We start from the raw sequence: 25,099 nt of genomic DNA, 5'->3' as shown, positions 1-25,099 counted from the left end.
CATCTCCCCTCCACCCAGGGGCTAGCAGGGGGATGCGGTTCCACCCCAAAGGCTGAGCATTTTGGACACCAGCCCTGCTGTGGGGTCAGTGTCCCCCGCGAGCCCCCAGCCGAGAGGCACCAGCCCCGTGCCCCAGCTGGTGGCCACATCCTGCCCGTCCCCAGCCCTGGGATGGGGCTGCCTGGCGGAACACGCCGGTGGAGATGCTGCGCGGCTGCCTTCGGGGCAGGTGACACCACACCACCACTCCCGTTCCCCCTGCACACCGTGTCCCTCTCTCCCCCATCCCCAGATTTAGGTCCCCCTCGCCCCAGCTGAAGCTGCAGCACTTTCTGCTCGTCACCAGGGCAGGAAGAAGGGCTTAGCCTCATAAACACACCCTACGCACGCAGTGCCTGCGCTGGTGTCATCAGCGCCGCTCCGGCCCCAACAGGCTCCGTCCTCTGAGCTGTCCTCAGAGGTCACGCTGCGACAGCCCCAGCTGGTTTCGTGCGCGGAGTTTCCAGTTTCCAGACATCCCTGTTAACCCTGCTCTTGCACCAGGGCGAGCGCGTTTGCTATTAGCCAGTGCCACTAGGGAGAGGGTGGTTTGGTGTTTTTTTTTTCTTTTGTAACATATTTTTGCCTCATTTGGGGTACTGGGAAGCACCCAGGCCCTCTTCCACCGCACTGCCACTGCCCAGCGGTGCCTCCTGCTCCCAAGGGAGGGCGGGCAGCAGCCATGGAAAACTTCAGTGGCAGAAGGGGCAGAGCTGACACGTCCCCCCGCAGGGCACAGGGGTGCCCAGGACCCACCGCTGCCCTCTTCCCTTTCCTCTCGCCTCCCAGGTCAGCGTGCCTGACCCGGCCTGCGGAAACAGGAGGGGAAAGCTGGACCCTGGCCACAGTCAACACCAGGCGGTGATGTGGCAGGCGGGCAAGCGGAGGTTTTTGGGGCAGGAGCAGCACCAGCAGCGCTGACATCCCTGCTGCTGTCCCCATGCCAGGGAAAGCTCCGGTCTGAGCAAGCCAGCCCCTGCCTGACTGCAGCGAGCAGCTCAGCCTGACGGCTGATCACCTAAAAACCACCTAAAACGGTGTAAGAGATGCTGGCGAGGAACCGTCGCTTCACCTTCCTGAGGTCTCCAGCCTTGTTTGAACAGCTGCACGTGGGGACCGCTGCAAGTCTGCGCCTTCAGGACAGCAACTCTCTCCTGGCAGCGGTCGCTCCCCTCCTGCCTCTGCTGCCTGTCTCAGATATAGACGAGTTTAGGTACAGATAAGTGCTTTAAAATAACAAGCTCTTAGGAAAAAACAAGCCAGCCTACACTGCGCTTCCAGAAGTTTCCATGGAGGAGAAACTGCTGTTTGGGAACACTTTCAGCCCCTGCCCGGACTCGGGGAGGAGGGAATGCTCCAGGCAAGCAGTTTGGCTCCTTGGGACGAGAAATAGGGGAGCAGCAGCTCCGTGGGGCTGAGGGCATGGGGAACAACCCCCTCGGGCCAGACGGCTCTTTGGGACCCTTTGGACCCAACGCTGCTGCTCCTGCGTGTGGTCTCAAAACCGCAACATCTGCTCTGGGACAGGCGACGTGGCTTTGCAGGCAGCAAGCCCAGAGTGTGGAGGGACAGACCTTGACGAGGCTTAGACGTCATGGAGCAAACAGTTACTGGGAAGCCTCCTCTCCCTCCCTGTGCAAGTGCTCTGTGAGGGATATTTGTCCTACAAAGAACCAAAGGGACCCTTTGCCCAGTTGTCTCATGGAAAACAGCAAGCCAGAGGCATGTGCTCGTTTGCTTGGCGAGAAGAGCCGCAGTTACCTGCTCCTGGCCTCTGCTGGAGCATCCCCTCCCAGGTGATGGCCGGGACAGCCGGGTCTGACGTGGCTGGGGGGTCCTCACCCCATCCAGAGGCAGCAGGGATCCAGCCAAAGGAGGGCAACAACGCGCTGACAGTGGAAGAAACATCTTCAGGAGATGATCAGAAGCGATCACTTTGTAGAGCAGGATCCCACGTTAGCCAGGCAGTAACCATTTGCTTATTTAACAAGCCCTTCTCAAAGGGGCGAGAACTTCTAGAAACACATTTCGAGGTCAAGCATCTTGCTGAAGGAGAAGGACAACGTGCCCGTGTCTGAAGGGTCAACAATCCTTGGCTTGTGCGCGGCGTCAGGCCCTGCGAGGTAGCGGAGTCCCCACGCACCAGGACTCACCCGCGCTGGCAGAGCTTTGCTGAAGCAGAGGGCACAGGACGTCACGGCCACCGACCCGCATCCCACCAGCCCCACCACCTGGGAACACACCTCCCGCCATCGCAGAAGGTGCCCAGCTCTCCTGAAGCGAGCGGATCGACGTGCAACAAGCGGAGCACCCGTACAAGATGCAGCAGGCACCAACGCGTGCCGCTGCGCGGGAGGGGAGCGTGGAAGCCCTGGGTGGCCGGCCTGAAGGCAGGGGTGGCAGCGAGCCCCAGCTGCGCGCACACACCACGCAGCAGGGCAAGGAGGCTGGAAGGAAGCAGGGCTGCCTGGCAGGGCTTCGGGCTTTTTCTCTTTCACATCTCAGTGAATTACCTGCACCACGACAACAATGGAGCGGGTCTCTGCTGCCTTGCGTCTCGCTCTCACCCTGGTAAAATTGTGGCTTGGCAGCTCCTGTTGCTGTTCTGCACGGCACGGGCCTCTCAGGGCAGCACAGATCCACAATGGAAAGGGAAAAAAATAAAACCCTACAGGAAGGAAAAGAATTAGCTTGGAAAGGAAAAGCAGCAGTAAGCACAAGTACTTGTGCTCAGAATAAGTGCGTTGTCTGCTGCTGGGGGCAGGGGTAGGAAGGCTCACGTTGCAGCCAAAATCTTGTGCAGAAGCTGAGACCTTGCTCTAAGGTTTTTGGTTTTGCTGCTGTGCTGGCAGCGTGGGGCACGTTGGTAGGGTAGAAAGAAAAAGGCCATGGAGCAGTCAGCAAACGGGCCCCCGCAGGGCTGACAGCACGAGGCAGCCCCATGCGCAGGGCCATCAGGTGCATTTCTGTGCAATCAGAGGTTTCAAAACATAATCAGAGTGGGGAAGCGGGGCACGGAGCTGCCTAAAGAGACCTGGAAACACCTGGCCAAAGGGGCTGATGCTCTTCTAGCAGCCTCAGCCAGGATGAACGCCTTGGGCTTGAGCGAGGATTTTGAGGAAGATGAGCACTGAGAGGGAGGGTCTGGCAACCTGTGTTCACCTCGCCCCTCTCCTGGCTGTTCCCGAAGCCCCAGGTTTGCTCTGCCAAAGCAAACGCACAAAGGATCCAACAGGAAACCTTCCCGGTGCTGCTGCTTCCGCTGCGTCAGCTCCTGCTGCTGCTGGATTTCAAGGGCTGGGTGGGACGCGGCTGGACCACTGCGGCACACAATGGCCGGGCCACAGCTCTCCCCCTCCCCAAGCTCAGATCTGCGCTACTCCGACTTGAAAACAAAAGGAAAACCCAAAAAGCAACCTTGCGTCTCCTGCTGCTTTTCCCCGGCAAGCATTTCCACGTGCAAAAGGCAGATCCCATCCGCTTCCCAGCTCAGGGGATGCGGCATTGAGCAAGCAGCTGGAGGGACCCCGCTGTACAGCCCCGTGGAGCACGGGGTAAAGGAGCAGAGCACCATCCTGCAGCAGCTGACTCATCTCGCTCCTACATCCCCGTCACGGCGCAGCAGCACGAGGCTGACTGACGCAGGCACCTCTGGGAACTTTCTTCGCTACCACTCCCAAAATTACAAATAACACGCAGAGATGAGCGTTTCTGACAGGGATGCTTAAAGGAGCAGGGACTTGAGGGTGAAGCTGCTTCACCAGAGCAGCACAGGTACGGCCCTGCTGAGTCACCCATCCCTTGATCCAAATAAAGCAGCTGCGGAGCTGCTGTCGGTGCTAGCAGCAGCACTGTCCCCCTTTACGGCAGCTCATGGCTTAGATCTCTAAAGGGACCCTTCCTCAGTCCAACGACTTGCAGCTGTACCAGGGCAAGGGCTGCTGAGACACAGAAGCAGGTAGTTTTTGCCATTCCAACTCAAACATCTTTATTTCTGCGCCGTTAGCTTCCCTGTCCTCACGGAGGACAGGGTGCAGGAGGTGAGTGAACATTTCCAGACAAGCCACTGGTTATGTTTGGGGCAGGGAGGAACCAAGACCACGAGGAGCCGTTCCCATTATTTTCCCTGAAATTTCACGCTGAAGGTCCGAGGAATCTTTGCTAAACCGTTGTGACTTTTAGATTCAAAGTGAACATTAACTTCTGGGACAAGAGGACTACTTGGTAGTGATGAGAGCCCACAGGATCTTTCAGAAAGTTTTTTCCCCAGCCTTCCCAGCTGCGTGTGGGTCCAACACGTTCTGTAAAGGCCATCCTGCCAGTCCACTCCCAACAGCAGCTGTACTCCTGCCCCAGAAACACATACTCTGAAGCAATACCGCACTCTAGACTCAGAGGGGAAGGACTGGGATTAGAAAAAATACAAAAGAAACTCAGAAGAGACTGACACAAAGGACATCAAAAACAGGAGAAGCTACGAAAATATGCTGAGATGGTGAAGAAAAGTCACATCAAAATATATTTAAAAAACAGAAATTCCAATCTGTGTGGAATTTAAAACTCCTTTGCCCCCTTTTTTTTCCTGCTCAAGGAGTCTTTGTTGTTCCAGGACATGGAACAGGATAGGCAGCACCAATTGTGTCCTGAACAGGGTAGTATGCCCCACAGCTCATCTGAATGCTTCCACCGTTTAAAAAAAAAAGACATATATACCTCAACAATCACCCCACCCTCCCTCTTTCCCATTCTACGATGGGCAGGAGAAAAAACCGCAAACAAATCTGACTTTTGATTTAAGTCCTTTTTTTCCCCCCCACATCAATATCCCTGCAATCCGTTGTACACCTTCTGCACAGATCCTTGTTTCAACAGCTGTTTGAGACCTGCAAAAGAAACGAAGGCGTTACTGCACAGCACAGGCAGGAGGATGCTGCAGCTGCTGCATTTACCAGTCCCTGCTACATTTACACATCGACTTGGAGGCCCCCTGGCACGAGCCTCTCGAGGCTGAGCCCACAGATCTGAGTAACGCAGTCAAACACTGACACTCTGAGCATAATTTAAACAAACAAAAAACACCAAAATCCCCCCAAACCCAGAGGTGCAACAGCTTTACTCGTGCTCCTTCAGCATTTCTACAAGGAGAAATAGGACCGAAGTTAATAGTGCCAGAACAATGCTTTCATACGCTCTCTGGACCACAAAAAGGCAATGATTCCAGGGAGAAAATCTCTGCTATCACTTCAAAGGCGAGAGCACCACCTTGAGATCCTCACAGCTCTGTGAGGGATAGAGCTAGAGATAAAGCTCCAACTCCCAGATCATTTTGCTATTGAAGTCGAGAACAAGTTTGCCATCTTAAGTATAACTGCACCAAGAAACGGCTTTGAGAGCATCTCCAGAGTTTAATTCCAGTCGTCTAGCTCATCTCCCCAGGCTCCCTCTACAGCCCAACAGAAATCCTCTGGCAGCACGTTTGGGAAGGCTACGTCTGGCTCCTCCTCGAACTGCCAGCTACAGAAAGCCAGGCAAATAATTACAGAGCAGGGGTTTTCACACCGGTGCGTGGTGCCTGGGGACAGTACTGTTCACTGGAAGTAGTCCCTAGACTGCAAGTTTGCAAGTTTGTTCTCTTACTCGCATCTGTGGAGTTGAGCGCTCTACAGAAAGCTCGCATTTCTGTTTTGAAAGCCAGTGTTTGTAACTAGATGAGCATCGCTAGGCTGGATTCAGCCTTTACAAATGCCATCCTCCCCACCCTTGAAAACCCATTCATAAAACACCCTAAAGAATTGATGCCCTGATGTCCTGTCAGCATCCAGAGCAAGATAAGAGAACGGGAGGGTGAGTCAGCACTGAAACCACAGCAGCTAATCTACTGGGGTCAGCACATTCAGGAAAAGACTGGCAGGGCTTTACTGCTGCTTAAGGGTCATATTTGCACTGCCCAGAGGAAGCAGACTGGCAAGAACATAAATGTCACACTTTTTCCAGGGATAAATCAGAGGGGACTCCCTCTTCAGAGTCAGCCTAGTCACCCACAGTGCCAGCACACTCCCAGCCCTGGCCGTGGGGCCCCTCGGGGCGCAGCAGCACCTCTGCTCTGACCAGCACCAGAAAGGATTGTGCTGGATCCAAGACTGAGAGAGCAAACTTTCAAATAAATAAAAAAAAAAAAGCTAAATTGCTTTAATTCTGATGTTAGGTATCCCCAAAACAGCATCAGCCTCAAAACAAGCACGCTGGCTTGCACCACGATGTGACAGAAGAGAGGATTGCTGTCCTGCCTCAGATCAGCCTGCTGAGCTGCAGCCAGAGTCCCGGTGGAGGGGGCTGGGTGCTGGGCCTGTCTGCAGAGCAGAGCACGTTCGGCTGCCTGGAAAATTCTGCAGTGGTTGCCACCTTCAAGCAGGGTATGTAAGCAGGGAGAGGCAGACCAGTTATTAAGATCAACCAACTTACTCATAAAAAAAACAAAACAACAAACAACAACAACAACAAAAAAAAACAAAACAAAACAGCAAGAAAAAAAACCAAGCTTACAGGCATGGAAATCCTTTGTTAGGAGGACTGGCTAAAAGACAGTATGTCTCCCTGCAAACCTTGCCCTGCTCACCTACCCTTAACCCGTTCTGGCTACAGACACTACTGTCCTTCAGGACTGGTTATTTGATGCACACAAGGTCACAGAAGTTCCGTTAAAATGCTGAAAAACCGTCCTGGAAAGAACTGGAAATAAGAGGCTCGAAGCTACTTCCTGGCCCATGTGTAAGCGGATGTACCTTCTGGCCGTGCAGCCTTTCAAAAGGAAGGACGTAGCTGAAGAAAGGTGAGCTCCAGCAACCCAGAAAAAAGTGGGATTTGCACCACTCCTGTACCTCGTTTCCTGCTGACTAGCTCTTAGGCAGATGCACACTGGCCCCAAAGATACCCTCATTAGCGCACAGGAAGTTTTAACACTTATCTGATGCCCCAACCCCAGTGTTGGGGATTTGGTCCTGGCAGCCAGGAAGCCTGACGTTCGGTGCCACTGCACCCTCACTCATTCACTACAGCCAGCTTAAAGTTTTCCTGACACCGCTGGCAGGTGACAGGCTACAACACAGCACGGGCGCTTTGCTGCCTGCTGGTGCTCTCTGAGCACTCTGGAGGGAGATTTAAGGGTCCCCAAAGACAGCAAACGAGCGTCGGTAGAGATGTGTAAGAAACGAGAGAAAGTCACTTTGGATCAGCAGGCAGTAAACTCCCTGACGCTATGCAGGCAGGAAGGAGAGCATATTGTTTCTCTGACCCTAGAGCTTAGATGGACCAGAGCACTGCTCTCAGTCTCACTGTCTTCTGACTGCCCCAGGAGCCATCCATATGGTTAGGAGATAAAAAATTAGGAACAGTGCCAACAACAAGAAAAGGGATGTTTTGAATTCTGAGGCCTACAGTCTTCCCTTGAGTGTGTACACTGAACTGCTGCCACACAACACGAGCAGACCTATTCCCTCATAAAAACCCTGAAATCTCTGCATGTTTGGAGATACTCTAGCGCACAGGAATGCATCTGACCGCTTACCCAGTCACCTTCCCCTCGGAAGGGTGGAATTGCTTTAGGAGGGTATGAAACACCCAAAGGCCCTGTGCCTGAACACACCCGTGCCAGCACCATCACCTCCCAGCTCCTGGGCACGCTAGCTAGCGGTTCTGACAAACACGCAGGGCTCGGTCACTGCTTCTTGCCCTCAGCCGCTCCTCAAACTGCCACCAGCAGCAGCCAGAAGAACCTCACGTCCACACAAGAGGTGCTGCTGCCTTGTGCAGGCTTGGGAAGGACAGCAGAGCCTGGAAGGGGGACACCTCGCGCTGATGCAGACACAGACTTCACAGCCCAAGCAGCTGCAGACCTGACTGCAGGAGGAAGAGCCGCAGAAGACGGGCCAGCCCTGGAGCTGCAGCCACCAGCTGGACTCCCTCCGGTAGCTCACACAGCGGTGTTGACACAGCAGGAAGGGCTGAAAAGAGACCACTCGGGGCCTGGCTGCCCTCTACAAACTCTAGGAGTCCAGGAAAGCTGCACGTTTGCTTCTCACCACTAGGACAGCTGCCAGAGTCCACTAAAATGGCACATTCAGGAGGAGGTACGATAGCCCTGACCAGCAGGAAGAAGTGCTGGGGAGCAGGGTTTTCTGCAGGAGAGCTGCATTGCTATGGGCCAGGAACTTCTTTGTCCCCCAGCAGAGGATGGGGCAAAGACGTCTTGCCTTGATGTCTACTGCGATGCCTTGAGCAGAGCAGCAGATCCTACTGCAGAAGCCATTGAAGCAGGGATGAATTTCCGGCTAGGAGTACAGCATCTGCCCTCCCATCAGTTTTAGGATTTCGACACACCTCACCCACAAGCTTCCATTCCAGAACTGGAAGCCGAGTAGCTGATCTCTCCAACCACGCAGGTCTGCACTGCACACACCTTCCCCGAGCACGCCCGAAGCACTGAGGGTACAGGGAGATGTACGGAGGCACAAACCCCGCTGAGCGCTGCACGGCACTGTTTACCCTTGGCTGTAGAGGGATTTTCACGAGCACTGCCCCCAGGCAGAAGCAGTGGCTGGAAAGCAGCTTGTGATCCTACTCCAGGAAAGGCAAAGCAGACGGGCTAAGCCCGGTAAGTCCTTCGCTTCAGACAGATGGCCAGCTACAAAACAAAGCGCCGGCAGGTCTGCCAAGTGCAACATTCCAGTAGTGGCACATCACAACCCAGTCCTGTTCCCTACAACTGCAGCAGCCAAGCTCACACGCTTCAGAAGAAAATGAAAGCTATTCACAGGGCACTGGGCCAAACGTGTTGTGTTGTACAAGAGATCCATGGAAAGGAAAGCCCCTCCTGACCACTACAGGCCCCTGGTTCAGTTATGCCAACTTCTAACCAGCTTTCGCAAGAGAACTGCGCAGCCCAAAGCCACAACAGCCGTCAGACACCCACCTTCTCGCTGTTCGTTTGTCAACTGCTCTTTGGGGAATTCCACATCAAATGTGATTATTAGCGAGCCTTTGATGTTATTGTTATCAAAATTTGGAAGACCTTCTCCTTTCTTCCACAGTTTGGCCCCAGGTTTTGTAATTTTATCCCGAGCAACATGGACCTAGAGACAAAAGAAGTTTTGTAACTATTGTTCTGTGTATGTACCCCAACCCCCCAAATGCCCTTTGCAGCCCGCTGAAAAACTTCATCTGCTATTGATTCCTTGCCAAAGTTAGTGACATGCAAGGGGTCCGGGCAGCATTACTGCCAGGACACGTGACAGTACTAACACCAAAGACAGAACTGCTCTGGCGGCCTGGAACCCAGGTCCTCACCACGCACCTTGTACAAGGCGCTTTGGCTCTGGAGGAATTGGTGTGGAAGCCTCCAGCTGAGGGGACGTTGGGCACAGCCAGCAGCTGCGCAGCCCCCGTGCGAACTAGCCCTCAGCACAGCAGGCCTGGGAGTTAAATTTTATTTACACGGAGCAGGAAAGCAAACTGTTTCCTCACCTTGTGCCCATCCAAGTGGGTGATATCCATTTCAAAACCTGTAAGTGCCTCGACCAGCGAGATTGTCACATTTGTATACAAGTCATCTGCTCTTCTTTCAAAGACTGGGTGCCTGTGGAAATAAGAGACTGGAACATCCCTTCCTTCCCACAGGAAAAGTGGGTCCTCTAGCTTCCTCCCCTCTCTTTGTGAAAGGGTTTAGAGATTTCACAGAAGTCAGAGAGGAAGTGAAGAATGAATGAAATTTAGCTTCATTTTCCTGTGTGAGATGCATACTACTAATAGCCTTTCTATTTCTAGGGCAATGAGTGGCGAGGCGTGTCAAGAAGTCGTGACTCACTCGGCAATCTTTCTTAATAGTACATGCTCTTACAATAGGGAGATCGCATGTTTATGGAAAAAGGAGATACTTCATGTGATTGAGGCAGGAGCTAACTCACGCCAGAACTCGGGCCAAGCACAACAAAAGCAGAATACTACCGCAGCATCCTAGCAGCGGTGAACCCTCTAGCATCCTTGGGGCTCAACATCCTGCACAGCCCTGACTACCGGACCCCTGGCTGTACCAGCTCTGCTGAAGGGTAAGCAACACACTAGCCAAGCAGGCAACACCGGCCAGAAAATTGCTTGCAAACTTCCTTTACAGTAACCTGAAAGAGTGGTGTAACAGGGCCAGCCACTTACTTAAGAACTTTTATTCGGAAACGCAGATCTCCTGGCTCCCCATCCACATGGGGTTCACCTGTGAAAGAAAAAAGAGCTCTATTTAAAGGAGCTAGTTAGTACAACCGAAGAAACAAGCAGCGCATTGTTTCTTTACAACAAACAGCAAATACCTATACACAATGGAGATTTGCAGCTCACGTGTTCAAGGGAAAAAAGCAACTAGTTGATTCTTATGACTACAACCCTGATAAGAAGTATTTTTTGCTAAACAACCCAGGATTTTCAGAGCTATCCCTCAATGAATTCATACCTGTCTGCTGTTATAAAGACTTGCCCACACATTAAGGATACCCATCCTTTTCTTGTTAAAGGACTTGAATTCCTTGGACAGAGGGGATTCCCTCACATACTCAAGTCAGAAGCAGATGCTCCTGTTCAAGTTACCATCCGAAACATCAGATTTAGGGCTTTTTTGTGCGTCTACCCAGTACCACCAAAGGGAGTGGATCTCAGTTGTTGCTAAGCATGGATAACACTCTACATGCTCCTGGATTTCAGCAGCACGCACTGGACGCAGCACTTCAAATAACACGTGCTGATCAGTTACCCAAAGCAGGGCCCGGACACTTTCACTGTCACGATGACCAGCCTTGCATCAAGGAAAAGGAGCAAGCCACAGCCGCGCCCGTGTACAGACCTTCCCCAATGAAGGGATACTCCATGCCATCCCTCACGCCTGGCTCTATCTCCACTTCTAGTGTTCGCTCTTCGTTCACGAGCCTGCATAGGGGAAGAACAAGCAAGCGCTGAGTTTCCAGCATCAGGTGGTAGCAGCTACTTATGTTTCTGGGAGAATGAGAACACCCCCACACGTTAACACGTTCCTTGCTCACATCTAAAACTGGAGGCCGAGTGCTGCCTTTCTCGCACACTAATACTCATCTAGAAGAGAGGGCAAAGCGAAGCTCCTAAGCGCACAGCCAGCATCTGGATACGCGACTACAACATGGTATTCCACATCCAGCTGTCCCCAGCTGGAAACTGTGGGCTTCTCCAACTTTGCTTCTGCAGGTTTCAGGTATCAATATGAAATTTCTGCTGCAACAACTGATTGTTCAAGGAATAAAGAACTGAGAGAGCAAATTGGTAAGCTCTTTCATCTAATAGAGCTGGCCCTTTCTACTCTAAAAATAAAGACTCTCTCTCCTTAGCCACGAAAAACCTGGGTTAAGCGCTCCCAGATTGCCCAGGTCTTCGTGGTTGTACAGGCGCTTTTCTCCATCTAGCGGCAGGTTTTGAATAAACATGCACATAGCACTGAAGAGCACAAAACTCACTTGACGTTGGGACATTCATCACAAACAACTTCCTGAGTCATCTGGAAACGTCCAGGGCCCAACTGCGTGGTCCTCATCTCCTGCCGGCAGTTGCATTTCCGTTTGCCAGGTGCCTGCCTTGCCACTGGCTTGTTCCTGACAACCTGCACGAAAGAGGCGGACGTAAGCAGACAAACCAGCACCCGTGGGCCTTGATTCCCCAAACAGTTTTAACGTAACTTGTTTTTTGTGCACTCTGCTGCCTCCACAGAAGCCGCATGTGATCTTGACAAAACATTTCTCTAAGCGGTTGTCACCTTATGCCTCCCACTGATCACACACTAAATTCCCAAGCACCAGAAAACCAACTCCGAGGTCCTATTGCCACCTTCCTAACTAGGAAAGGTAACACCAGGCTGAAACCTGATGCCTTTGGTTGGGATAGCTTCCTTGTTCCATGCACTGGGCAAAATTATGCTGAGTTTCTCATTTACCCAGATGCTCACAACACAAATTTGAGCATTTTGAACTCTACCACAGTACAGCAGAGATTGCGAGCACCAGAAATACAACTTGCTTAAAAAATAATAATTAAAATGCCACTATATGTTTGTTAAGTATGCAATCCAGAGATTCATGACGTGCTTGGCCACATAAAAAAGTGACGAAAAATCCATAGCATGGTTTTCTAAGGACTGCTGAAAACCAGAGAACTAAATTAAGTGTTTTAGCCTCAAATAACAATACATTCTGGAGAGAAACCACTAACACATTTTCCAGCTGGGCTACTGCAGACTGGCCACAGCTAGGCCCTGACAGGCAGTAAGTTACCGTCACAAGAAGCATCATATAGGCAAGTTGCCAGATGGCAAAGATAACTGATGGAACAATGTATTCGTTTATCTGCTACCAAACAGCATCATAACATCATCCACTGACAGACACTGAGAAAACAAGCATCTATTTTAGTTCTGTTCTTCTGGAGAAGAGAGAGTGGCCTGGCCAGCCACCTGAGAGCTGAGAACACGCTGGGGAGCCCAACAGGCCCGCAGACTTACCTCTACAAAGTTCCCTGAATACACCTCCTCCAGCGTAACCTCCAGGTCCACGATGATGTCGCTGCCCCGTGGGATGTTCCTGTCCTGTTGGCGAGGGTTACCTCCAAACATGAACCCGAAGTCCCCAAAAAAGCTAGAGTGAAGGACATCAGTTAGTTCAGGAAGGAATTCTGATCAGAGGTGGCTTTGCTGAAGAGAGCCATCCAAGGCAGCAGCAACGCCTCAGAACCTGACAGCTGCCTAACGGGAGTCCTCTTCGCACGGCTCTGCTGCTCAGCTACCCTCACCCCGAGGCACAAGCTCTGAGCACTGCGAGTCAGCGCTAGCAGGTTGGTTTTCACAAGTTTAAGGACAAGCAGTATGAGGAAAAAAAAACAACAACACCCTGACAAGTCTGAATGTTCTTCCCCAAACGGACCTGCAGACAGTCGGAGCTCTCACCCAGAAGGATTACATGGGAAGAACGACTTAAGGAATTATTTTAGCAATTTTTTTCCTAGCAGAACCAAAAGGGCCTTGAAATAACCACGAGATCAGGTTGCTCTCTGGAAGTCACTACAGCATTACCTTGCAAAAGGAAGGAAAGAACCCCCAAGTGCGCACACAGTCTGTGATAAAAGGTTAAATGATCACGTAGCAGAAAATGCAGGAAAGATGCTGCGTGTTTAATGCAGCTGCAGCACCTCACAAGTCACCCACGTGAGCAACAGCCATCCGTGTGGACAGACACCGCTGGTTCCCACTTACTGGTCTTGGAGAAAGGGCTACCGCAAGACAGACAAATGACAGCAGCAGGTAGGATATCCACTGTAAATGTATTTCTTCAAACCCTCCGCTGTCACCTCAGATCAGTGCCCCCTGACCAGGTAAAAGCCCTTAACACTGAATTTGCCTGTGTCAAACGTATGCACAAGCATCACAGAATTAAAGCTCCGACTACAGAGTAACCCGAAGTGGCAAAGTCTTACTGCGAGAAGATGTCTCCATGGGAACTCTGGTGCCCGTCCTTCAATCCCTCCTCACCATAGGCGTCGTACTGCTTCCTCTTCTCCTCGTCCGAGAGCACCTGGCAGCGGGACACAAAGGGACAAGGCTTTTGCCCACAGCTGAACCGGGCTATTTAAACAAGGGGTGGCGAAGAGCCGTGCCAGGCTCTTACCAGGGGTCGAGCAACGCTTCAGGGTACAGAAGCATGGGCTACAACTTGCTCGCTGCACTGCGAAGTTAAATGTTTGTTGGTTAAGTTAAAATTAGTTTATTAAAACAGCAGAAACAACGCAGAAGATATGAACAATACCGACTTTAAATCTTAATGAGTTGAAAGACTCAGAAGGGAATAATTCAAAACCAGCTCTTACAAAGCAGGAACTGCTTCTCAATGAAAACAAAACAACACTCAATGTCCCCCCTCTTTTCTCTGCTTGTTCTTTAAACCTGTGGAACACGTATTCCTCTGACAAGTGTTTCCTAACAATTAGCAACGAATGCACGTTTGCCTACCCAGTTAAATCTGCCAGGTATCCTAACTCTGCACCAGCTCGAACACTGACCCTCACTTCTAAGAGCAGCCAAATTCAAAAGGAGCAACCTCAGTACTAAGGCACAACACATCCCAACACACAGCACTCAAGGTTGTAAAGCTTTAAAGTTTTAATTCCTAGGTGTTGATCTTTGCTCTTGCTCCTCACCCAGAGATCTGCAAATTTCCAGTCAGATTTAGCCTCCCTTCCCCTTCCTGACCAGTTGATGACATTCTGGAAGGTCACAATTGCCCGGTTAACTTTCAGAAGACTTGAAAGGAGTGGAAACAGGTGGAGAAGCTAGTTCAATGATGATAAACAGTCTGAAATTGTAGCCAGTGATAAACGTCAGCAACAAAGGGGAAGGAGAGGAAAAAGAAAAACCCACAAAACAGTAACTAACTATCAGCTTCATCTTTCCAGGGCTAGAGATAAGAGCTCAGGTCTCTGTCTGCCACCTAAGATTTGCGTTAAAGCACCTGTTTCATAGAAGTGGGATAAATTTTCCCTTCTGTGATCTGTTGGTGAAGGAACAGAATTCTTCTGGTGGACTACTAACAGTATCACAAGCAATAAGAAAGAAATAAGGAACAAAACATTTGCCTTTACGTTCATTTTGCTTCTTTCTGCAGACTTCAGTGGAACACACCGCTCCAAACATCACCAGGAGACCTCTTGTTTGTTATGCTAGGTTGCCTCAAAAGCAAAGCAGCTACAGTGGGTAAGCTTAGAAAAAGAAAAGACAGCAAAAACTTCATCCCCAAACCATCCTGAGACTAACAGCTGCTGTTACATGTAGGAGTCTCCTTTAATTGAAGCATCTGTGTCTGCACCACTCAGCTGGCATGTTAAAAATCACTCGGGCTGTTTGAAGGAAGGACACCGAGCAGTTTAATTAACCTACTTCCCCCACATTTTTTTCCTGAAGACTTTGCTCTAGATACTCAGCGAGACAAACCTTGAGCAGCAGTATAGAGGCTGACGTTTTATGTTAAAAAACACCCTGGTGTTAGGTGAGAGCACGCTGCATTTGTTTTGCCTGTGCTGGCACCAGAACTCCCAATGTTATGCTGAACAACTTGGACTCTGATGTGCTATTTCTCACCTCACTTTCTCAATCATTTTGTATTTGCATGTCGGAAGAACAGAGCAGTATCGGGGCGGCAGCAGGCTGCATGGGGGGGACAGCCCCTTTTCTTCTGACCACAGCTCTTGGTTCCAGCTCATCCTACAGCCTGACTCCTCCAAGCGAATGCCAAGCCCCCACCTGGCTCCCTGCTGGTCAATGCTCTCATCTTCCTCAGGATCCCTCTGCTCCAGGGGGTGGCAGGAACAGGAGGTGACCAGCAGTGGCAGAGGGAAGCAGAAGGAAAGGAACAGAAGCAGCTGCCCTGCGTGAGTTGTGTCAATGCTCATGCACATGGCAGAGGAGAATGCAGGTTTTGACTTAAAACGTATGGCTAACAGTTTATACACAATTTATGTGGTATGTTATGCTATTGGTTATTATTTATATGCTGCTCTGTTGTCATGGAACAGAACTCCTTATGTTTATGGGACTAACAATGGTAAAACGACTTTTTCTGGTCAGCCTGGCAGCCTCTCTGCCCACCTCTTTTCATTAGGTAAAGCACCTGAGATCCAGCACGGGGGCAGGGGGAGGCCGGGTCTCCCCAGAGCCTTACAGAGGGGGGTTTACGTCTCCCAGAAGAGCTCCTGGGGGCGTGAGGCCGATTTCCCCCCGCAGCCCGAAGCCTCCCGGCGCAGCTCGGCCCCGGCCCTCACCTCGTAGGCGGCTCCCAGGTCCTGGAACTTCTCCTGCGCCCGGGGGTCGTCGGGGTTCCTGTCGGGGTGCAGCTGCAGCGCCAGCTTGCGGTACGCCTTCTTGATGTCCTTCACCGAGGCGCCGCGGGACACCCCCAGGATCTTGTAGAAATCCCTCCTGCAGCGGGGAGACGCGGGGAGGGCAGAGGGGGGCGGCAGGGCCCCGTCAGCGCCTGAGGGGGGGATGGGGGCGGGCGAAGGGGTACGGGGGGGGGCGGCGGGCACTCACCCGGCGGCGGCCTCCCCGCAGAGGCACAGCAGCAGCGGCAGCAGCAGGAGGCTGAGGCGGCCGAGCCGCCCGGGGGCCATGGCGGCGGCGGGCCGGCAGCGGGGCGACGAGGAGGAGGCGCCGCCGCCGCCCCGGCCGCCCGCCTCACGCCTCCAGCCAATAGCAGCGCGCCCCGCCCGCTTCCGCCGCCGGCCGCCGGCCAATCCGCGGCGCACACTTCACCGGCGCCTCGCCGGCGGCCAATGGGAAGCGTGCTCTGAAGGGAGCGGAGGGGGGGGGGCGGTGTACGGCGGGGCCGGCCGTCATGGCGGCCGCCGTGGCGCTGTGGGTCCGTACGGAGCCGCCGCTGCTGGGCGCGCTGCCGGTGCCGCCGCCCGCCCGGCTGGGCCGCCCCTACCTGCGCAAGATGGCGGCGTACGCGCGGCGGCGGGCGGCCGAGGGCTGCTTCCCGCGGCTGCGGTGGCCGCGCTGGCGGCACATCGCCTGCGGCAAGCTGCGGCTGGGCAGCGGCCTGGCCTGGCTCTACTTCCAGCGCTTCCTCCGCCTCCGCCCGGCCTGGCCGCCGCGCAGCCTGCGGAGAGCGGAGGCGGAGGCGGCGTGCGGCAGCGCCGAGGATCTGGAGCGGGAGCGGAGCAAGGCAGGGACGGGGCCGCGGCCGGGGCCGGGGCTGGGCGGGGGTCGGGGCCCGGCGGCGCCCTCCTAACGCCCGTGGCGCCCTCCCTAACGCCCCGGTGTCTCCGTTCCCCCCGCAGCTCTCCGTGGACACGCTGCAGTTCCTGCTCTTCCTCTACCTGCAGCAGCTCAGCCGCGTGTCCCTGCGCACGGCGCTCCGCGGCGAGCAGTGGCCCAGCCCCGCGGCCGCAGCCCCCGGCCCGGCGGGGAAGGGCGCCGGGCAGAGCAAGGTGGTGGCGCCGAGGGGGCTGTGGGGGGGCCTGCCTCGGGTTTCGGGGGGGAGAAGCGGCCGGTTCGGGCTGGGGGAGCGAGGCGCTGCGTGTGGTGGCAGTCCTGAGCTGGGAGCGCTGCGGTACGAGGGGGAGGTGGGAATCCGCGCGGGCTCCCCGCGCTATGGCTGGTTGCGGGAGCTCGCTCTGAGCCCTGCCGGCTCTCCCTTTAAGAAGCGGCAGCCTCCTTGCTTGTCCAGGCAGCCCTTCCTTCCTTGGAGGCGGCTGCTGTCCTATCTCCCGTTACAGAATGAGGGGGTCCCAGGGCCCTCCCTAACAAAATTACCCGAGGTCGTGCTTCCGAGAGGCAGAAATGCAGTCAGTCAGCCCCCTGGGAATGACAGCACCTCCTGTAAAGTGGTCTGAAAGGAGATTTGGGGTGGGTGTATCAGGTGCAGCTTGTGGGCAGCTCTGTGAGTTACAAGCTGACCGCATCGTGATAAAGGCCGGCTGCAAACCTCAGCAGGTTTGTTGTGGCTGTGCTGCTCTGAGCTGTACGAGCATGGGAAGCATGGGCAGGGGCAAGCTGAAGTGACTGGAAATGGGTAGCCCTATTAGATTTAACAAGAAGACTTAACAAAGAAAGAAAGAAAGGAGAGGACCTGATAGATGGCTGTGAGACAGGTAGGACTGGAGCACCCACTGGAATTGAAAAGTTGATGTTTTCTTCAGACCGCTGCTCAGGCGTCGCTTTTACGTAAAACACTGAACAGGGATGAGGGCTGCTCTCTGCACGAGAGGGTCTCTGTCACAACGCTGGGCTCTCCAGCCGCAGACGAGATGCTTGTGGCTGCGTGTTGTGCCCTTACACCTGCAGCCCTCGCATGTGGTGAGGACAACGTGTAACCGCAGCTGGGTGTTAATTCTGCAGCTCGCAGGCCAGCAAAGGTAGTCTTTATTAACGTCTGCCATGGCTCCAATCTTTCACTCTTCATGGTATGGAGCCCTTTAGAATCTGAACTAGCGCTTCGTTCAGAGGTTGGTTGCTTTATTGGTCTGCTTGCCTGTGAAGAAATGACCCCCTGCTTTTTTTTTTTCTGTGGCTCCTCATCAGAAGCAGTTAATCATAGCTGAAGGTCTGGAGCAGATGCAGCGATTTTCCAGCAGAGCAGTTGCAAGACCTTGGCTGTCAGCTATTGATTTGTTTCCTACCTTCAGTGCTAGCAGCAGCAGGCTGAGTTTGTGTGGGAGGGATTGCAGGAGAATCCGTTTCTGCTTTCTAGAATGAAATAGCTGGTATTTGGAGTTAGAATAAGAACGCTTTTCTTTCTTGGGGGAGCTTGCTGATGAGCGCGGTTTCCTTTCTGCATTTGGGAAGGGCAGAGCAGCGGGACCAGGCACTATGTCTGACTAACTTCCCCTCCTTTAGAACAAGCTTAGGCAAGGGTGTTTGTACAGTACTGGTGGAACTTGTCATCTCTCTGAGAACTCGCCTCACTCTCGCTTGTTTTTCTGCCCCCTAAGAACTGGAACGACCAGGACCACCATGCCTTCTTGCTCGCCCACCTCTCGGACATGCTGGAACTGCTGCTGGAGCCGGAGCAGCTCAGCACCTCCTCCCACGCCACCAGCAACAGCTTGGTGTCTTGTGAAGCTGTCTGTGCCCTGAGCTTTCTCATCGAAGGGACTGTGGATGGCTCTGGGACCGTCTATCCTCTGCACAAGCTTGCCCTCTGGCAGCCATGTCAAGGGAAGAACGGCTACTCAAAGAGCGACAACGCTTTCTCCTTCCGCAAGCTAGAGAGCTGGCTGCGCTCCTGCCTGACGACAAACCCTTTTGGAATGACTGCCTGCCTCAGGTCTGGGAAGAAGCTTGCCTGGGCACAGCAAGGTATCTGCGGGCCTTGCCTTTACTTTTAGAAATAACTTTCCAGCCTTGATTCCTCTTGCTTAGCAAGGGTCTGGCAGGGGCTTGCTGCTGTTCCTTCCAGCTGATAGTGAAGATGGGGAAACTGAGAGCTAGGGGTGAGTCTGCAGGAGCAGAGGGTGCTGTGTGACACCTGTGTGTGTTTTTTCCAGTCCTCAGATCACTTTTGTTTTCAAAGCCCCCTCGAGCAACGTCAGCATTGCTACCTTTGTTATTCAAGTACAGCCAAACAGAAAATAGATAATGTGATGTGTCTGTGGCAAAGCCGAGAACTGACTGGGATTTTTCATGCCTTGAATCCCAGCCCTTCACCCGCAAGGGCGTTGTGGGGAGCCAAGGCACCTTCCCCCTTAGGGAGGAAAAAAAAAAAAAAAGATATTTTTTCATTTGACCGCACAATAGGAGGAGTGGCGGTGCGTTAGGTAGAACAGTGAGGTTGCTCAAGGATTGTGCTGTAGAGGGAGCATTTTCTTGGTTTAGTATGTCTTAAAGTGTACTGTCCATACTTTCAACACAACGCTGAACACTTGCCCTAAAGACCTTCCTGCCAAGCGCAGATTTGTGTCCGGGAACTGGAAATGGAGATGCCCATGTCCTGGCTTGCGGGAGGCTTTGGCTGCCCTGAATGCTTTTGAAGGTTTTTTTGATCTTTCAGTGTGCCCTGGAGCTTCTGACTGCTGTGTCCTGCCCAGTATGCATCTGTGGGTGGTACGACTGTTGCGTGGTGACATGGTGTCACTGTGCTACTGTCACGTTTTGGGCTGATTACTTTCGTGAGGCACTGCCAGATGACATGGATGGTGAACCATCATGTCTGTGTCTCTGTAGGAGGCATGTATAGCCTCTTTGTTTTTCCTCGTTTTAAATGTATCGGTTAACTTTATTTTGCAGTAGAGGGAACAACCAGGAGAGCAAAGATTGCCTGCAACACTCGTGTGGTGCCAGAGGTATTCCCCATGGTGATAATGAGCCAGGTGTACAAACAGACGCTGGCCAAGAGCTCGGACACCTTGGTGGGGGCACATGTAAGAATTCATCGCTGCAATGAGTCGTTCATTTATCTCCTCTCTCCTCTTCGGTGAGTTTTTGTTCACTGCAGGCCCAGCCAAATATTTTTTCAGTGTTTGTTCAAGTGCGAAGCTCTTGTTAGATGGATTAAGTAGCGAGAAAGTTCTGGGTGTAGTCTTTCCTGCTCACTGTGTCTTCGTTCTGTTGCTCTTTTGCAGCTCTGTGACCATTGAGAAGTGCCGGAACAGCACTTTTGTGCTTGGCCCTGTGCAGGTGTCCGTTCACGTCCACAGCTGCGACAACGTCAAGGTCATCGCGGTTTGCTATAGCTTGTCCCTTTCTTCCACCACCGGCTGTACTTTCCATGTTCTGACGCCTACCCAGCCCCTTATCCTTGCGGGTAACCAAGCGGTCAGCCTCGCCCCGTTCCACACACACTATCCCATGCTGGAAGACCACATGGCTCGGGTGGGCCTGGCCACTCTGCCCAACTACTGGGACAGCCCCATGCTGCTGGGCAAGGAGAGCAGCGACACGAGCGTCTTCCGCCTCCTGCCGCCCTCGGACTTCTACACCTTCGTGATTCCCTTTGAGATGGAAGGAGACACCACGGAGATACCGGGGGGGCTTCCCCACGCCTATCAGAAGGCACTGAGTCAGCGGGAGCAGAAGGTACAGATCTGGCAGAAAATGGTGAAGGAGGCATGCCTGAGCAAGTGAGTGCCGCGTCCCGACGGGTGCGTGAGCTGCACTGAAGCTCAGCGCGGTCATACAAACAAGTTTCGTGTGATGTGGTTCTGCAAAAATGCTTTAGTAATGGGTCGGTTTGTGTGAGCTGTGTCTTGCATGCCCGTCCTAAAGTACGAGTACTTAGCATTCCTGAGATCCTGATCTTTGATATTATAGCGAGGGGAATAATGTTTACAGTTAACTCTGCAGGAGGTGCTTTCTCCTGATGGCATTTTCCTCGCTTGCAAAGCTCAAGGGGAAGCATGCCTAGATGCTGCTGAGGGCCGAGGCGAGGGATCTGTCCTGGTGGCACGAGTTTACAGCTTACCTCATGCTGGGTACTGTCTCCTTGCTGTCTCTGTTCTGCTTCCAGTGCCGCATGCTGACGTGGGTGAGATCTGGGCACGCACCCTGAACAACAGCTCCACAAATTATTGGCCTGCAGCTGATTGGTGATCATTCTTAGCCCCAACCTTTACATTGAGATTGAAGCTTTAAATTACTGTCCCACCTGTTGTTGAGGTGAGCTAAGAATATGCATGTGGACCGTTACCGTAGATCACCTCACGGACAGTAGCTTTTAAAGTTCTCTTGAAAATTCTCTGCCCAGCTTTTACTGTTCTAACTAGGCCTAGCCTAGCGCGTCTCGTGTACTGATACACATCCGTTTGCTTTCTCAGCACCCGTTGGGGAGTTCTGAAAGAGTTCACCTTGCTTCCTTTGTCAACGCGCTTTCTTGAGCAGCCAGACAGATTGGGCAGGTGTAAAAAGCTGTCACCTTCAGTTTTGCTGCTTTTATCTTTTGTGAACCGTTTTGATGCAACAACCTGAAGGATTTGGCTTCAGGACAGAGAATGGGGGTAGGAGTGCAGATAGTTGATTTTAAAGACCTGAAGAGGTGAAAACAACTTTTGATCCCTAAGCTGTACTTGCACTGTATATATTTTCTTCCTGTTCTGTGCTCAGCTGATGAGTTGCGATGGGCTTGTAACTGGGTGCTGAGAAGCAGGGATCTCAGAGGGGTTTGGTCTGTGGGATACAGAGAATATGAAAATCTCCTGTTGGGTCAAACAGTCAACAGTTCCTTTCATACCAAGCTGAGGAATTCGAGTCTGATCATTCATTGTTCTAGAGCAGCTCCCTCAGCTTTCCCTGTCCCTTTGTGGCATTCAGAGAGCTCAGGAGCCTGCAGTTTGGAAGAGCCCCAGAATGGGGGGGAGAAGGGATTCTTGGGTGGGATTTTGCTACAGATGGAGGATGGCTGAGCAGTAGTGACCTAGTAGGGGTGACAAAGGTGTAAAAACCTTCACAACTCTAAGCTCTTGAATCTTGAAGAGCAGCAGAGAGGAAAATCTGAACCTCGACTGTTGTGCTGGAGTCATCCTTGTGTTTATCAACCTCATCTGAGGTGCTTCTTGTCTCTGCAGCCATTGCCCTCCCAGCGCTGTTGCTCTTCCCCCAGGGTTTTACAAAGGTGTTTTGCCCATCAAAATCTTATAGCTGAAGAAATGTTAGATAATATGGATGATGCACTTAGTTTTAATGTCCTCTACGGCAGTCACAGGGAGGTGGGAGCTTGGTACTGGATCCCTTTATTACATAAAAGGGGAAGAAGGGGGCCAGGTTTAGAAGGTTGCTGAAAAGAGGCTGGGCAGTTGACAGTGTAAAGTGTGTCTGTCCCCTGCAGGCAGGGAGATGACTAGACAGACAATTTGGAACAAGCAGATTATCAGGTGTGCAGAAAGAAAAAAAGCTACTGGTGCTTGAACAGGGAGGTGAAACAAACTGTTATCAGTAAAAGCCATCTTTCAAAAACTTGAAGTTGTCTGAATGAGGAAAGTGGGCTAAAAAAAAAAAAGAAAAGAATGTAAATCCTGCCAGGCTAAAGGTAAAAACCGCATAAGACGGGACCAGTAAGAGAGCCTGAGGAACAACTTGCAAAAGCGTAAAATCCTGCTTGCTTGTTTTCTGAGCACATCAGACAGAAAGTCTTTCAGGGTCGGCAGCAGATCGAGGTGTATAATAAGCACTTGGAGAAGATAAAACCATGAGAGAAGAGAGGAGTGACTGCCTTTGTGTTCACGTTCACTGGGGAGGAATTTAGGTTAGTTTCCAGCCTAGAAGCCTGCTTTCTGGGGAATTTGTCAGTGGATGTCTCCAATGGAAGTGACAGTACAAAGAAGAAGAGCCTTTAAATTGAAAAAAGGGTGTGGGTAAACTGGGCCCCTCTGAAGCTGAGTGGCACAGAAATGAATAGGGATGGTTTGCTGCTTTTCCCAGTACAGGATAGGAGCATCAAAACAAATTAGGAATGCGTCAAAGCAAAACCACACAAAATCTCCAAAGGATATTGAAGATGTTCATGTTTTACTTAGGTTCAGAAATGTATTGTGTAAGCTCATAGAAAAAGAAGTCTGTCAGGAGCTATTCAACACTAACGCCACCTTTGGCATAAGAAATTCAGGAGCTGAAGTGATCCCAGATGGCTGGGAAGTTCTGGAGAAATACTGCCATGAGACTGCGCTGCTCTTGGACATTTGATCACTGCCAGAGAGAGAGTGATAGAGGTGATATACCCTGTTATTGTTGGTCTTGCCAAAAAAAAAAAAAGTTATTTACTAGTAAAGGGAATTACTTGAGGAGTGGTGTTTATACGTACGTTTTTTCCCCATCTCCATTCTCTCTCTTCCAGATGCTGTCAGAACAAAATTTTCTGTCTCCATTGCTTGAACACTCATTACTGATCTTTTTCTACCTTTTCAGACGGTTTTTAATCTGTGCTCTAAGGTTAAAGCAGAGGAAGCCTTATGGAGCAGGGTGGCTGCTAAAGGAGTGGGAAGTTTGTGTCACTTGTGTAACTCTGCTGAGTTCTACCTTTGGGGTTAATTTTAGTTACATTCACGTGGTATAAACCTTCTCTTCTTGGTACAGGCAGTTCTTGAACCAAGCCCAGCTCTTAGCTGATATGCTTAGAGGCTTGTTTCGGTAGAGAAGGTGAGGTTTAGAAGAATAATACTGTAAAAAAGCACGACTTTTGCATGCTTCCTTGCTGATCGTCTTCTTTTGGTTGCAGGGATCAGAGGAAGCAGTTCCAGATGCTGGTGGAAAGCAAGTTCTATGAATGGCTGATTCAGACAGGGAACCGTCAGCAGCTGGATAGCCTCGTCCCTCCTGCTGTGGGCTCCAAGCAGGCAGCAGGATAGCATCGTGTTCCTGGGCAACAAAAGGAAAGGAAGGGTGAGTACAGGGCTTCTCTCTCGATTCTTCTGTATCTAGAAGACTTGTCCCATATTTGTGTGTGCAGAGGAGGAAGGAGCTGGAAGCTGCTTGGTGGAGATTCTCCCAAGAGCTGTGCATTTGGTTTTAGTTCTCATTTTGCAGTCAAAACCTCTTTTTAGTTTGAGCCTGTTCTGTGTGTACTCTGCACCTCCCTTGTTCTCCACAGGTGGTGTTTGTTTTGCTGGGGTCATCCGTGTGTGTCTGTGAAGGCAGATAGGCTTATTGTACATAATCTGAAGTAAAAACGTATTTGAACAGCTGCCTTTTTAAAGAAGCTGTGTATTAATGTCTGTACTCACCTATCTCACCTTTTGTTTAAGAGAATTGGGCGAGACTTTAATTATTTTGCAGTCTCTTCCCAAGCAGAAGTGGTTTAGAAGCCGGAGGCAGGCCCCTGTCCTGCTCTTCTGCTGTTGCATATTTCAAACCATAACATTTTTTTCCCCTTTTTCCTCCTTAGTCTTTATGTTGCTTTCTCTTTGCTAGTGTTGGGCCTAAAGTTTGCTCCTCTACTTTGTTACAGAGTTGTTGGAAGAGACGGTGGTACCCTGAAGGCAGTTCTCATCATGACTCTGCGGCTGTCCTGACTGAACACGTGGATCTGATGCCCAGTCTCGGTGTGGATTTGGACATCTCTCTGGTTTAGGATTTCAGTTGCTGCCACTTTCCCAGGAATGTGCTGTAACTATTCTGTGGGTAACTGAGAAAGTGCATGCTGCTGGAGGATGATGAGCAAGCGTGCCTGCCCCTTGTCGCCGGGCAGCTGGTGTCAGGTAGCATCCGCGGTGTGCAGGCGTCCACCAAAGGAGCCTCTCCTGATGCGGCACTGGACGTAGGGCCGTGGCCGTCCCACGCATCGTTACGATACAAGCCAGCTGCACTGTTTTTATAAATGTGAAAAGCAAATGTTTTGATTTTTTTATGAATGAAATTCTATAGATTTTTTAAAATACAAAGATGGCACTTAAGCGATGTGATTTTTGTGGAATTACCTTTCTTGTACGTTTGCTTTGTTTTGACAAGTGTCAATAAAACAGAGTTCTCAGATAAGCCTGGCACATGTTCTGGGGAATGAGTTTTAGCTATACAGTTGGTGTTAGAGGG

The 25,099-nt window shown here is 51.8% G+C and overlaps 2 protein-coding genes across 3 annotated transcripts; one reads left to right on the top strand and one right to left on the bottom strand.

Annotated features, from left to right (window-relative positions):
• Positions 1–4,001: 4,001 nt before the first annotated feature.
• On the bottom strand, positions 4,002–16,304 carry DNAJB11 (DnaJ heat shock protein family (Hsp40) member B11). Its single transcript, XM_083848581.1, has 10 exons — positions 16,172–16,304; positions 15,904–16,060; positions 13,567–13,664; positions 12,599–12,731; positions 11,562–11,704; positions 10,922–11,004; positions 10,243–10,300; positions 9,559–9,670; positions 9,008–9,167; positions 4,002–4,922 (listed from the first exon to the last, which is right to left on the bottom strand). Exons 1-10 carry the CDS (start codon positions 16,249–16,251, stop codon positions 4,858–4,860), a joined length of 1,089 nt encoding a protein of 362 aa, XP_083704707.1. The 5' UTR covers positions 16,252–16,304; the 3' UTR covers positions 4,002–4,857.
• Positions 16,250–25,042, top strand: TBCCD1 (TBCC domain containing 1; the record flags this gene model as incomplete). 2 transcript variants are annotated; one of them, XM_083848579.1, is made up of 8 exons in its annotated part: positions 16,250–16,704; positions 16,778–16,808; positions 16,924–17,073; positions 18,577–18,943; positions 19,871–20,057; positions 20,206–20,703; positions 23,790–23,953; positions 24,519–25,042. In XM_083848579.1, the coding sequence occupies 7 exons, from the start codon at positions 16,250–16,252 to the stop codon at positions 23,917–23,919; spliced, it is 1,818 nt and encodes a 605-aa protein (XP_083704705.1). In that variant the 3' UTR covers positions 23,920–23,953; positions 24,519–25,042. The 2 variants fall into 2 exon arrangements, with proteins under 2 accessions (XP_083704705.1, XP_083704706.1); XM_083848580.1 differs by having other exon boundaries at positions 16,441–16,808.
• Positions 25,043–25,099: the final 57 nt, after the last annotated feature.

This window comes from Anser anser (assembly GCF_964211835.1).
Source record: "Anser anser genome assembly, chromosome: 9".
NCBI classification, from domain to species: domain Eukaryota; kingdom Metazoa; phylum Chordata; class Aves; order Anseriformes; family Anatidae; genus Anser; species Anser anser.
This window is presented reverse-complemented; position numbering and strand designations above follow the sequence as displayed.